Source organism: Halichoerus grypus, chromosome 2 (assembly GCF_964656455.1).
Source record: "Halichoerus grypus chromosome 2, mHalGry1.hap1.1, whole genome shotgun sequence".
Lineage (NCBI taxonomy): Eukaryota > Metazoa > Chordata > Mammalia > Carnivora > Phocidae > Halichoerus > Halichoerus grypus.
The window spans coordinates 205,732,018-205,745,683 of NC_135713.1; the positions used below are offsets into that span (position 1 = coordinate 205,732,018).

Here is a 13,666-nt window from a genome sequence, read left to right on the forward strand (position 1 = left end):
ATCACCCCCCTCTGGTCCGGGCGTGGTTTCTGTCACCACTCAGACCACAGTTCTGGCGCACTTCCTGTGTGCTAGGTGGGGAGGAGGGGCAAGCCCCAGGAAAGCCTGACACTGTGACTGTCCCCTCTGCTGGTTTCTTAGTTACTCCCATAAGCCAGGGAGGGGGACACCTACTCCCTGCTTCACAGATGAGCAAACAGGTGGTGACGTTCATCAGCCCCTTGGGGTGTCCTCTGCCAGGGCGTGAGTCTGGTCCACCCCGGAGCTCCACGAGAAACCTGACTTTGAGAAAGTCTGGCAGGTCAGAGGGGAGGCTCCCAGGGATTGGAATGAGAATGGGCGGGATTTGGACAGTGGTGGGGGGGACCGTCCAGGTGGGGGGAAGCCTTGAGAGGCAGGCAGGGTGGAGGGCAGAAAGGAAGGAGAGAGCCCTCCTGGAGGGGAGAACAGGTGGGCAAAGCCAGAATTCCCAAATGAAAAGATGTCATGCAAGTGGTAAAGGGGTCTGCAGACCTGAAGTTGGACAAAGTTGGAGGGGTCAGCGTTGGGGCTCTTTTTGCAGCTGTCAGTGGGGTCCTCAGATGGGTTACTTCGGGCTGGATCTTGGCACAAGGCACCTCCGCATGAAGACGGGGCCTGCCCAGCCCTTGCCTCTCCCCACACTGACGCCCCTCCCTGCACACCCTGCTCCAGCCACGTGGTACTCGCATGACCCTGGCCCAACTTGCAGGTCACCTCCTGTGGGAAGCCTTCCTGGATTGAACCCTGTTGGAGCCCTTGCCACTTCCGGTTGACATATTCTTTTGCTGGTCTGTTCACCCTGCCCCCACTCTCTGAGCCCACTGTGTGTTGGGCAGCAGCACCCAGCTTGGAGCCTGGCATAGAGGAGGGGCTTGGAAAATGAGGGGATCCAGGCAGGGATGCAGAGAAGCTACCAGAACTCAGCTGGATGGACTGGGCCCTGAAGGAGGTGGAGAGGGAGCAAGGAGGACAGGGGATCCCAGGAGAGAGAAACGGCCAAGATGGCTCTGAGACATCTTGCCTAGCAGGAACGAATGGCAAGGATTCCTGAGCCCTCACTGTAGGCCAGGCTCTAAGGCCCTGAAGTGCCAGTGACCCAGGCGGGAAGTTGAGGATTAACGCCAAAGGCTTCTGGAAACTGAGCAGCCCGAAGTGATGGGGCCCACCCATTCTGTCACTATCTCGCTCTCCCCCGAGGACAATCTGTCTCGGGCAGATAAGCGGCCAGGCCCCAGCTCGGGCTCCCCAGGCGTAAAGGGACCGGCCGGGGCGAGCACGCAGGAGCGGCGGGGAGGGACGGGCGGGACACCCCCCACCCCCACCTCCTACCCCCGGCCGACCCCGACCCCGTGGGCCCCACCTGCCTGCCTGCCCCGAGCGCCGCAGGAAGTGGGGGCCCCAGTGAAAGCGAAGGAAGCTGTCGAGGTGGGGGCGAGAAGTGCAGGGGGGAGGAGATGGCGGGAGAGCTGGGGTTCCTGTCATGTGACCCCTCCCCCGGCTCCCTCACAGTCCCGCCCGGCGTGGCGGGAGCCGGTCCAACGAGGGGGCTCCTCCGGGGACTTGGTCCCTTGTCCCCAGGTGAGCTGGGTGCAGAGTGGGGGGAGGAGGCAGAGCACGAGGGGGTGAAAGAGAGAACCGAGGGGGTGGGGCTGCTGAGGGATGGGGGTTATGGCCGCCGCGCTAGGGTCCCCTCCCCAAGTCTGGGGGCTGTAGCCACGCCTCCTCATCTGCGGTTCCCCGGGGGGCGGGGCAGACCCAGTCCTGGGGGCTGGACCCCAGGTTGCAGGCGCAAGGGGGTCCCAGCACATCCAAATCCCGCAGGATATGGATTCTAGAAACTGTCAGGGTTTGGGACAGGGGCCTGTTCCCACTGGGAGAAGTAGCACAGGGAGAAGAGCTGGAATTGTCTTGCCGAGGGGTGACCCCGAAGGCCTTGGCCACAGGCAGCAGGTGTGACTGGGGTGCAGCAGCTTTGGACCCCATCGCACTTATCTGTGGCCACACCTGGCTTTGTCTTTGTCTGGGACAGTCCCATCTTTCCATGCCCTTTGGACCTTTCTCCCCATTGACAAACAGGGAAACTGAGGCCTCTGGCAGTGTGTTGCTTTGAGATGTGGACAGGGACCCAGTCCAGATCTGCTCCAACTGAATTCTCTCTCTTCATCTCTGGCTGTGCCAGGGCCAAGAGCCTGAAGCTCACCCAGCAGGCACCCCACGTCCCTTCTAGGAGGTGGGGGATTGTAGCCCAGCGCCCCCAACCCCAACCCCATGGCAGAGATGCTGAGGCAGTGGTCAGTGCAGTCCGGCCAGGCCCTCGTGGAGCCAGAACCTGAGCCAGGGGTCGAGGAGCTATGGGAGCAGGAGATGGAGCGGCTGTGGTCCTCCCAGGCCCTGGTGCGGGAGCTGCCCTATGCCATGGTGGACAAGCGCCTCATCCGGTGGGTTCCCCAGGGCGGGACACGGTGGGGGCCAGATGGTGGGGGTGGGTGGAGCACCGACAGGATGCACCTGTTGGATGCGGGTGGAAGTCACCCGCAGTGGGAAGGCTCCTCTGGCCCTTGGCATTGCTCTGCCTGGCCTGGTGGGCACAGTGGGTGACTCAAGGCCGCCCCCGTCACCACCCCATCCCAGGCAGCTGCGGGAGCCCGAGGGGGTGAAGACCTCTTGTGGGCAGCGATGGCGGAGCAGGCGGCAGACTGCGGGACGGCGCCTAGGGGAGGCGGCGCAGCGGCTGGCCCGGGGCTTTGGGCTCTGGGAAGGGGCTCTCTACGAGATCGGGGGTAGGACCCGCACCCCCACGTCCCCCCTCCCCTCTCTGGAGTCTCAATGTCCGGTTTAGAAACCCGAGGCCACCATCCCGCTTGCCATTGTCCCTTCCGCCCCCACCAAACAACCCCCCCACCACCAAACAACGCCCCCCATCCTTTCACGCCCCCCTTTGGCCCAGAGCCGGGGCGCAAAACTAGGCAGATGACAGCACCCCCTGGTGGCTCTCAGAGGTACTGCTAGGGGAGCCTCCAGGACTCGGCCGTTGATCCGAGGTCCAGGCAGGCCTGGTCACCCCCACCCTGCTAGGTTGGTCGCCCTCGGATTCTCAGCTGCGCCCCTGGCTTGGTGCGGCTCTGAAGGACCTGCTGCTCTCCTCATAGGCCTCTTTGGCACCGGAATCCAGTCCTACTTCACCTTCCTTCGCTTCCTGCTGCTGCTCAACCTTCTCACCCTGCTTCTCACTGCCGGCTTCGTCCTGCTGCCCCTGGTCTGGCTCCGCCCCCCCGACACAGGCCCCTCCCTTAACTTCAGTGAGTGCCCAGCCCACCAAGGGAATAAAGTCCTGGAGCGCCCACCTGCACCCTGAGGACCCTGAGGGGCTGGTCCAGGGCTCAGAATGTTGGGACAGCCCTGACCCTCTGTGTCCCAATCCTGGGCATCGTCCTGCTTGGGTCCACCCCGGGTACTCTCCCTGACCGTGCCTTGTGCATGCCTGACACCTCTTCAGGGCCCTGCTCAGACCGCCCCAGGATGGGGGGGGGGGTGCTATGGAGTAGATAGGGACAGAGCCTCACCAATGCCTTGGGGTCCCTTCCCTACTGGTCCCCTCTCCCTCCCGACAGCCCTCCAGTGCCCTGGTAGCCTCCAGCCCCAGACTGGTGTTCCCAGATTCCACAATCAACTTTGGAATGTTTTAACCGGCAGGGTAAGTGGGCTCCGTCTTGGCTCTGCACCAGGAGGGCTGGAGGACCTGGAGAACTGGCCCCAGGGGACCGCAGTCTCAGAGGACCCCCATCCCTCCAAAGACATTTTGGCTTCGAGGGGAACAGTTTTACATAAACAGGCTGGCGGGGACAGTGATGGGGTCAGAGAGAGGTTGAGGCCAGTATGCACAGCCCAGGGCCATGGTCATCTGTGCATGGCCCTCAGGACCCAGCTGGGGTGGAGGTGCAAAGGACAGAGGGGAAAAGTGTCGGGGCCTGTGGGATAAGCAAGCACCACCCCACCCTCATCTCTGGAAGCCACTGAGTGGTTGCCATGCAAACTCCTGTATTCCAGTCCTGTCTCTTCCTCAAAGCTGTGCGGCCTTGGGCAAGTTGCTAACTGCTCTGGGACTGTGACATGGGGATGCTCTCCCTCCCTCCCTGATGAGGATTCTGTGAGAGTTAGAGAGTGAAGACATGGGAAGCACTTAGCACACAGCCCGCATGACCCGGTTATCATCGTCCACATCCCCAGGCCTTCACCAGCACCTACCTCTTCTATGGCGCCTACCGGGCGGGGCCCGAGAGCAGCTCGGCGTACAGCATCCGCCTGGCCTACCTCCTGAGCCCCCTCGCCTGCCTGCTGCTCTGCTTCTCTGGGATTCTGCAGCGGTGAGAGCGGAGCGCCTGGTCACCCCTCCCTTGGCGTGGCACCCCCAAAGTAGCAGGAGGGCCCTGGCCTCTGTTCAGGCAGGCTCATCGGTGGTTTCAGGGCCTGGACGGTGTGTCCCCAGCTGCAGGGCTCAGGGACACCGCCCCTGTACCCCCACTCCTGACCCAAGCCTGCACCCGGGGCCGTCAGGGGCTTCCCACCCCAGACCGGAGCCAAGGCGGAGGCCCCTCCCCCATGGGCCCCGACCTCCTGCTCCCTCCAGGATGGTGAAGGGGCTGCCACAGAGGCTGTTTCTGGGCCAAGACTACAAGTCGCCCGTCAGTGTCAAAGTGTTCTCCTCCTGGGACTTCTGTATTCGGGGACAGGAAGCAGCCACCATCAAGAAGCATGAGATCAGCAACGAGTTCAAGGTGTGTGCGAGGGTCCGGTGTGTGCACGTGGCTGCGTGGACGAGCGTGTGTGACCATGCGTGTGAGTGGGTGTGGTTTGGGAGCGTGCGTGCACCTGCCCCACCAGCCTTGCCTGGATCCTGGCAGCCCGTCTCCCCACGAACACTGACCTGGACCTGACCGCCCCCTACCCCCCCTCCACGCAGCACCCTGCCGGCCAGGGCCGGCCCTGACCGTCTGCGTCCCCACCCCCGTGACAGGTGGAGCTGGAGGAAAGGCGTCGGCTCCTGCTGGTGCAGCAGGAGACCCGGACCCAGAGGGCCTGCCACCTGCTCACCTACCTGCGGGTCAATGTCCTCATCGGGCTCCTGGTGGCTGGAGCCATCAGTGCCATCTTCTGGGCCACCAAGTACTCGCAGGACAACAAGGAGGTGCCAGGCCATGGACATGCATTCATTTAATCCTGGCCAGAACTCTGGCAGGAGACAGGATGGTCCCACTTGGCAGATGAGCAAGCTGAGGCTCAGAGAGGTTGACGCAATTTGCCTAAGGTCACGACCGGCCAGACCGCCTCTACCTGTGATATCCCCCAACCGCCATGCTGCCTCTGGAATAGTCCGTGGGCTTCCTGATGGCAGGCCTGCACCAGGGGGACACTTGAGGGGGCTATAGGGGATGGGGGTGCTGCTGGGGGCCCTCCAGCCCCTGGGTACCCCCTTACCTGCTTTTCCCCTACAGGAGTCCCTGTTTGTGCTGCTCCAGTACCTGCCCCCTGGGGTCATCGCCCTGGTCAACTTTCTGGGGCCCCTGCTCTTTGTTTTCCTCATCCAGCTGGAGAACTACCCTCCCAACACGGAGGTCAACCTCGCCCTCATCTGGTGAGTGCCACCATTGGGGGTGACGGGTGGGACAGCGTGTGGAGGGTCGGGTAAGGAGGGTGCTGTGTCCTGCTGTCCATCTGGGCCATTACCAGGTACCAGGGCGCCTGAGCAAGGGAGGGCATGCAGGAACTTCCAGAAAACACCATCTCAGGAGCCTCCATCTAAGGTTTTCCGGTACCTTCCATCCAAAGCCAGCCAGCAGCCCGCACCATACACCAGCCATTCAGAGGGGCCAGTGACCAAACAGCCAGAGGGGGTTGGGAGCCAGCTCCGCACACAGGGAAACCAGGAGTATGGGAGGCACCCAGCTCCCATACGCCCCAAGGGTTTACAGCCCTTGACAACTTTCACGTGACCTGTGAAGTGGGGACCATCCTCAGCCCCATTTGACAGATGAGGAAACTGAGGCTCTTAGGGGTCAAGTGCCTCAGCCAAAGGCAAGCTCACTATGCCTGCTGGATGTGTGTTCACGTGCAAGCCCTCCTCCAGCCCCAAGCTCTGCTCTGCCCCTCTCAGGACCGGGATCCTGCCTTGGACCCGAAGCCCCTCTCTGAGCTCCCCCGCCCCCGTGAACCCCAGCTCTGCTTTTCTGTCTGCCACGCCCCCCCCCACTTGGCTGTCTGCTTTCCCTTCTGCTTCCCTAGTGCAGAAGCTGTTGGAGCCCATTCAGCTTTCCTGCAAGGTTGACTGTGGTTTGAAGCTTTATTTTGGGAGCAGATAGTAACACATGCACATGGTAAAAAGTTCAAAATGCTCCAAAGGATGAAAGATTTAAAAAATCAATGCCCTCCCACCACTTTGCCTCCCAGGCTCCCTCAACAGAAGACCCACTGTTCCCAGGCAGACTTCTGTTGCCTGTCATCACTGAAAGTCCACACTTAGATATAATGGGCATGTGACGGTTTGGGGGTAAGCCATCCTACCTGTGTGGTCCAGTGCTGCATTATTTAGTGGTGATGCTCGTGTGTGTGACGCATGAGATGGTGTAAGTGGGCTAGGGCGTTCATAGGCAGGAGATGAAAGATCTCCCCTGCTATAAGAATATGAAAGGCCCATATGTGCCTGCAAAACTCCAAACTGAGTGGGCGGGGGAGGGTAGCTGGACTCCACAGTGTTTGCCAAACTGATTTAAAAAACAGAACCCTTCTCTCGTGAATCATCTGGAGACCAAGATTCTGTGGAACACACTTTGGGAAAGATAGCCACGGACAGAGCAGGTTGGAAGGAGGCTGGGCTCTGGATTTAGAGGGGGCTGGACCCAGAAGAGACATGATCTCAGAGAGAGCTCGGCCACACATGTAACCTGGGTGGAATGTGCCCACGCACCTGAGCCCCTCCCCCTGACACTGTCCTGCCCCCCAGGTGCGTCGTGCTGAAACTGGCCAGCCTGGGAATGTTCTCCTTCTCTCTGGGCCAGACCGTGCTGTGCCTTGGCATGAACAAGACCAGCTGTGTGTCCTACGGCTACAACGCCTGTGATTACCAGGTGGCTGGTGGCTCCATCAAAGCCTGTCCCTCCTGTCCCTCTCCAGTCTCACCTTTGCGCGAGAGCAGCACACCTCCAGGGGGCGCCGTTCACAGCACATGATGCGCTCGCTGTGGGGTTTCCCTGCTCAGATCTCACCCCGGAAGCCCGGGTTCTAACTTAGCAATCATATCAGGTCCAGGCCAGGCTCCTACACCACAGAGGCCCCCAGTGGGTGGGTAAGGGGCGGCTGGGGACTGGGGGTGACAGGTGCCCCCCCCCCCGCTCCAGTGCTGGGAGAACGCGGTTGGGGAAGAGCTGTACAAGCTGAGCATCTTCAACTTCCTTCTCACGGTGGCCTTTGCCTTCTTTGTCAGCCTGCCTAGGAGGTGAGACATGGGGCCCCCCCACGGTGGGGAGAACGGGGCTTGTCTGGGGGTGGCCGCTGGCCACGGCCAAGGGTGAGCAGTTCTTCCCACGTGTCTCTGTGTGAGTGAGTGTGGGGTGGTCAGTGGTCGTGACTGATGTGGGTGCCGGGACACTCCCCGCCCCCAGGCTGCTGGTGGAGCGGTTCTCGGGCCCGTTCTGGGCCTGGCTGGACCGGGAAGAATTCCTGGTGCCCAAGAATGTCCTGGACATTGTGGCGGGGCAGACCATCACCTGGATGGGCCTCTTCTACTGCCCCCTGCTGCCCCTGCTCAACAGCATCTTCATCTTCCTCACCTTCTACATCAAGAAGGTGAGCGCTCACGGGCGTGGAGTCCCCATCAGCCAGGCAGGTCTCACGTCCTGCTTCTGCCCGCCCCCTCAGTGTCACTTCCCTGGGCCTCGGGCTCCTTGGCATCTGCGAACTGGCTAATGACCACCATGTGCCGTTTGCCCCCAGTACACCCTCATGAGGAACTCCAAGGCCTCTCCTCGGCGATTCCGCGCCTCCAGCTCCACCTTCTTCTTCCAGCTGGTGCTCATCCTGGGCCTGCTCCTGGCCGTCATACCCCTGGGCTATGTGGTCAGCAGGTGAGGGCCGCAGAGGCGCCTGCAGCTGGTGGGCAGGGAGCTCCTCACCCGGAGCCCTGACACCAGCCCGGTTCTGGCTGTCTCTACCCAGCATCCACTCCTCCTGGGACTGTGGCCTCTTCACCAACTACTCGGCCCCCTGGCAGGTGGTCCCAGAGCTGGTGGCCCTCCGGCTCCCGCCCCCTGGCCAGCGCGTCCTCCACTACCTCGGCTCCCACGCCTTCAGCTTCCCCTTCCTCATCCTGCTCAGGTGCCTCTCAGGGCAGCATGGGCCAAGGGAGGGCACACCTGGGAGGGGGTCCTTCCTTCGATGGGCACCCCCAGGCAGTCTCATGGGATCTCATGGGGGCCAGACAAGGACAGGCAGGAGGCAGGGTCCCAGAGGACGGAGCATGGGCCCAAAGACAGGTAGCCCTGGGTGGCGCCCTCAGCATGTCACCTGTAAAGTAGGTACTATATATGATCAAGGGGGAAACACAGTGCCTCCTGCAGACACACTGAAAACCTGTCCTGGGGAGGAGAGGGGCTGCCCGCGGAGCAAGGAGAGGAGAGATAAAGGGGTCTGCAGAGAGAAGAACCCCGGGAGGCATTTTTAAGAAACTGAGGTGGGGAGAGAGAAAGGAGGGGGAGGTGCCTGCCATCCAGGGATGACTGACCTTGGATCCCTGTCTGTCCAAAGCCTTGTCCTGACGGTTTGCGTCTCCCAGTCCCAGGCCAATGCGAGGGCCATCCAGGGGCTCCGGAAGCAGCTGGTGTGGGTGAGTGTCCGCTGGGCTGGGGAGGGGCCAGACCTCGCCCAGTGTGGCCTCAGGCTGGGAGCCACGTGACGGGAGTATGGCCTTAGGCTTGGGACAGGGTCTGTAGTTGATAGGAAGCTACAGCGGGAGCATCACCCGCATCAGCTAGCGGCAGAGCTGACATTCGACCTCCGGCTCTAGGTGGCGGGCGTGGGCAGGCCCCTGGTGGGGGCGTGGTCTCGGACCGGGCGGGGGCGGAACCCTGACGGGGCGTGGCCTATTCTGGGGGCGGGACTCTTGTGGGAGGGGCGTGGTCTTTGGCTTAGCTGGGGCGGGACCTGAGGGCCGACTGGAGGCGGAACCGTGGCGGGGCGTGGTCTCGTTGTGGGGCGTGGCCTCTGGTTGGGGGCGCGGCTTGTGCTGGGCGGGGCCTCGGGCGGGGCCTCGGGCGGGGGCCTGGCAGGGGACCCGGAACGGCGGACCGCGGAGCTGCGGCCGGCTCTGGGGAGGAGGCGCCGCTCGTAACCGGTCGCTCGCTCCCCACCCCGTCCCCACAGCAAGTCCAGGAGAAGTGGCACCTGGTGGAGGACCTGTCGCGGCTGCTACCGGAGCCGGGCTCCGGCGGTTCTGTGGGGCCCGAGTCCCCTCACTCCAGAGCTTCGCGCCCGCGGTCCTTCTGCCCTGGATTCCCGTGCCCCGGCTCCCCGGGCCCCAGGGCCCCCAGGCCGGGACCTTGTCTCGAGGATCCCGCCAGGCCAGGCGGTGCCCCGGTCCCCGCCCCTAGATTCCGCTTCCCCAGCGGCTCAGAGCTGTAGCACCCACCCCGGCCTCCTCCTGGAGCCTCCCCAGGGCCCGATCTACCTCCCCCGCACCAGAGTGCCCCGGGCCCCAAGCTCCTGCCCCCTGGTGGCCGTCGCTCTCAGTGGGCCCTCCAGCAGGACGAGGTAGAGCCCAGGGGCAGCAGGAAGAAAATATGGGAAGTTGTATTTATATTTTTACCTCAGTCCTGTAAAGTTTCTGTTTTTGTTGAATGTTTTATAATGTGCATAATATATGAGTAGAGTAACCCCTGAATGCAATTTATAAATACACATCCACGGGGGCGTTCAGAAGTGCTCCCACGGTGGGGAGCGCCGCTGCCACATCTGCGGGAAGGACAAGGCCTGGCCACAGTTGAGCAAACCTGCGCTGGGGGCTTGCTGTGCTCTGAGGGCACCAGGCGGCCCCACAGCCTCCTGCTGCCCCTTCTCCACTGTGAGACCAGTGAGCCCCGCAAGCAGTGCTTGAGTCGGCTAGCAACAGAGCTGACACTTGAACTCGGCTCCAGCACGGCGCGTTCCTGACCCTGACCCGGGACCTTCCAGGGCTTCCTTGAGTCCGAGGAACAGAGGGTCCAGGGCCAGCCTCTCCCTGGCAGGATGCCTCACGGTCCGTTCCAGCCCAGGACCCCACATCAACAAAGTGGGCCCCCTCAGGAACCCGGGTCAGAGGCCCCTTGGCCACACCTTCCGCAGGCCTGTCGCCAGCCCTCCCCTGGGCACCCTCGCCCCCGCCGCCATGTTCAGCCAGCCTTTAAGAGTGGTGGGTAAGAAGGCGCCCCGGGAGGCTGCTGGGCATGTACGGACCTGCACTGAGACACACACCAAGTGTCGGCCTGGGAAGGGGGTGGAGCCAGCGGGCGGGGACGCAGCCCAGGGCCTCGGGGCCCCCGCCTCTGCAGTGGCTCTCAGCCTTAGAGGACTGGCCCTGTGCCAAGGCTGCTGACGGGCTCGGCCCGGGTGCAGCCAGCAGCCAGGCATCGGGACTCTCTAAAGCTGCCAGGTGACTCTCCCCGGCAGCCAGGGCTGAGAACGCTGGCCTAAAGAACTGTCGGGAGGGAGGCCAGGAGGAACCCCACGACATGCTCGCAAAGCCTCTCCTTCCACCAGGGGCCTGGCGCCTGGCAGGATTCCCAGCCTGGGAGCAGCTGGGCCTCGAGCCCTCAGGCCTTCACGTGGGCCTTGAAGGCTTGGCTGGTCCCGTCCCCGCTGTGGCTGTCCTCTCTCACTCACCCAGTGTCACATGACCTGTCAGTCTGTCAACAAGTGCATGGGCTCAATCAGCCGAGGGCCACCGGCCCGTCCCCGGTGAAAGTGACACATATTGTTAGCAAGCGGCTTAGGGCCAACGTGTGGCCCCGACCTGCAGCGGTGGCATCAGCAGGCAGCTTGGCAGGAATGCAGGTTCTCAGCGGCCCCCACCCCCCGGGGCTCCTGACACAGAAACTGTAAGCGTGAGGCCCAGTGCTGTCTTGTAATGAGCCCCCAGGGGCCCTGCCGCTGGTGCCCAAGCAGCAGAAGGCTGCGCCGGACACCGAGGCCCTTTTCCGGTCACCGTCTCATGCCTTCGGCAGACATTCACTGAGAACCAGCCAAGTGCAACACCGGGAGAAGACAAGCTTGGGGAGGCTTGGGGAAATCAAACTCTGGGCCTGTTTGCTTGGCTGAAACGTGGGGCTGACACCACCCTCCTCTGAGTGGCTGTGAGGATTAAATGAGCAATTACTTATCAAGTGTCCTGACACGTGCCTTGAGGCACTGAGGCTTTCTTATGGTCCCAACTTCATACAATCTAGGTGACCTGGGTCCTCATGAGTCCTGTCCCACATGCAGAGGAGAACCAGCCTCCTCTGCAAACACTCCAGTCTGATGGCACACAGGTGGGCGCTGGGGCGGGCATCCCCCATGAAAGCCTAGGGGAAATGTCTCTCGAGTCGGCCCACCACGCTCTCCTCTGACCTGCTCCCCAAATACACTGATGGAAGGAGGAGGCTTCTCAGGAGCTGCCTGAGCTCAAACTTCATCCCCTGAGCACAACATGGAGGGAAAAAACCACAAGTGTTTGGAGACGGATTGGCAGCAGGCTAGACGATTCCTCTGTCCCTCTTCCATCCTCAGTTCCTTCAGTTCCTTCCCCCAACCACTTCAGCAGAGCGAGGACAGACTGTTTGGAAGAGAATTTGTCTACGAAACTAAGAGAGAATGCTCGCTCCCCACATGCACAGAGGCAGGTGGGTCCATAGGGCACACCCCCAGGGCTTGAGTCAGGACTCAGGGTGGCAAGTGACAGATGCTGATTCTTGCCTGCTGGGCAGACGGAGGACCACCAAGGCAACTGACGAATCTAGTCCCCAGGTGAGCTCTGGGACATCAGCCCCCAGGCTCCAGCTGCCCCACTCCCCGCTCCCTATCATCCCTGCTACTGCTCCCAGGTGGGCAGGTCATCTGCTAGACCAGCTTCCCACCATGCCCAGACCTCTCAGGCCTCCGCGGCTTTCCCTGAGGAGGGCCAAGGGTACCCGAGGGCAAGGCTGTTTGTGCCTTCCTTGGGTCAGGTGCTCATTCCTGGGCTGTGCAAGGGGTGGGTGTGTAGTCCACCTGTGGAGCTCTGCAGGAGAGAACAGCCCCCATGGAAGCAAATGGATCCCTGGGGGTGGGCCATCTTCCCTGAGGAAGGCAGCCCAAATGGGCGTTTTCTGTACAAGCTAAGTGAACCTGTCCAGGAGCCCTGGGCTTGGCTTGGGAGGAGCCCAACTGCCTGGGGCAGGCAGGTGCCAGGGGTCAGCTGTGGGGCTGGCTGGGTCCTGGCCCACACCTCACCAGCTCCCTCCATTCTCTCTGGGCTCCAGGCTGCCCTGAGCCCCCAACCCTGAGGGGTCCCGCCCAGGTCTGGCCTTAGTGTTCTCAGAGCTTCCTGGCTCCCTCCACCCTTTCTTCTCCCCAGATCCAGTGAGCTCTGCTGGAGACTGCTGAAAAGGCCATCCCACCATACATGATGTGGGCTGGCCTCCTTCTGCTCTAGCTGGAATTGGGTTCAGATCCTGGGGAATGACCCCTATCCATGGGCATGAGGAAAAACCCCTCCCCTCTCTGAGCTTCCCCCCTGCATCACGCTCCTGGGGTGACCAGGGGCCTCATCTGGTCTGAGCTTTAATTTGGGGGCCGAGCCCAGTCCAGCCACCCAGCAGGTGCCCAATAGGTGGTCACTAATGAACCAGTGTGAGATGGGCAGAGGTGGCCTCTCCTGCCTGCTTCTCTAACAGGTCCAGCCCCGCAGGTCTCCTGCGTGTATGTCAGACTCCCCTGGGGGGTTGCGGAGGACCCTTGTGATAACAGGCCCATCCCAATAGTCCAGAATAAGGATCCTATCTCAAAATCAGAAGATCAGCAACCTTAACACTCCCTTGCCAGGTAACATACATATTCCAGGGGTTAGGACGCTGGCATCTTCCTCCCAAACAAACCCAGTACAGCTCAGCAGTGGTGGCTGAGTGTAAGCCCTGGTTTGGCTCCAAGGCCCAGGGGCCTCCTAATCCCCCCAGAGGGTGTGGGGGCCTAGCTGTTCTGAGCCCAGCCCTGGTTGCCGAGGCCATGGGGCGCCGTGGCCTCCGGGTTATCTCCCTGCTGCAGGCACCCACCCTAGGAGCATCCCAGGGGCCCCAGAGTGGAGGTGGCCCTGCTGAGGGAGCTCTTGCAAGCCTGAGCAGAGGGCCCTTACCCCAGCAGAGGCATGAGTCTCCTTCTGCTGTTCTGCTTGGCCATGCTGGGTGAGCTAATGGGGACATCGTCGGGGGCAGGAGGGACCACCGCCAGGGCCTTGGGGAAGCAGGCTGAGGGTGCAGGGATGCCAGGGAGCATAGGAGAGGGACCTGGAGGCACAGACACTTCCAGAAGCACGAGGACAGAGAGGGAGAGATGTGGGCTTGAGACCAGCCCCTTATTGCACAATGTGGCCCAGTGATTGCTTCACTGT

General features: G+C 62.1%; 1 protein-coding gene across 5 annotated transcripts; it reads left to right on the plus strand.

The window, feature by feature from the left end:
* Positions 1–90: 90 nt before the first annotated feature.
* TMC8 (transmembrane channel like 8) lies at positions 91–9,941 on the plus strand. 5 transcript variants are annotated; one of them, XM_078066188.1, is made up of 17 exons: positions 91–301; positions 731–1,599; positions 2,201–2,459; positions 2,653–2,801; positions 3,171–3,320; positions 3,633–3,715; positions 4,249–4,385; positions 4,649–4,796; positions 5,036–5,206; positions 5,514–5,653; positions 7,019–7,142; positions 7,413–7,510; positions 7,677–7,860; positions 8,080–8,138; positions 8,230–8,388; positions 8,818–8,896; positions 9,433–9,941. In XM_078066188.1, the coding sequence occupies exons 3-17, from the start codon at positions 2,290–2,292 to the stop codon at positions 9,688–9,690; spliced, it is 2,109 nt and encodes a 702-aa protein (XP_077922314.1). In that variant the 5' UTR covers positions 91–301; positions 731–1,599; positions 2,201–2,289; the 3' UTR covers positions 9,691–9,941. The 5 variants fall into 5 exon arrangements, with proteins under 5 accessions (XP_077922314.1, XP_035966372.1, XP_035966373.1 ...); XM_036110479.2 differs by having other exon boundaries at positions 92–301; positions 731–809; positions 8,008–8,138; XM_036110480.2 differs by lacking the exon at positions 731–1,599 and having other exon boundaries at positions 92–301; positions 8,008–8,138.
* The last annotated feature ends 3,725 nt before the right edge of the window (positions 9,942–13,666 follow it).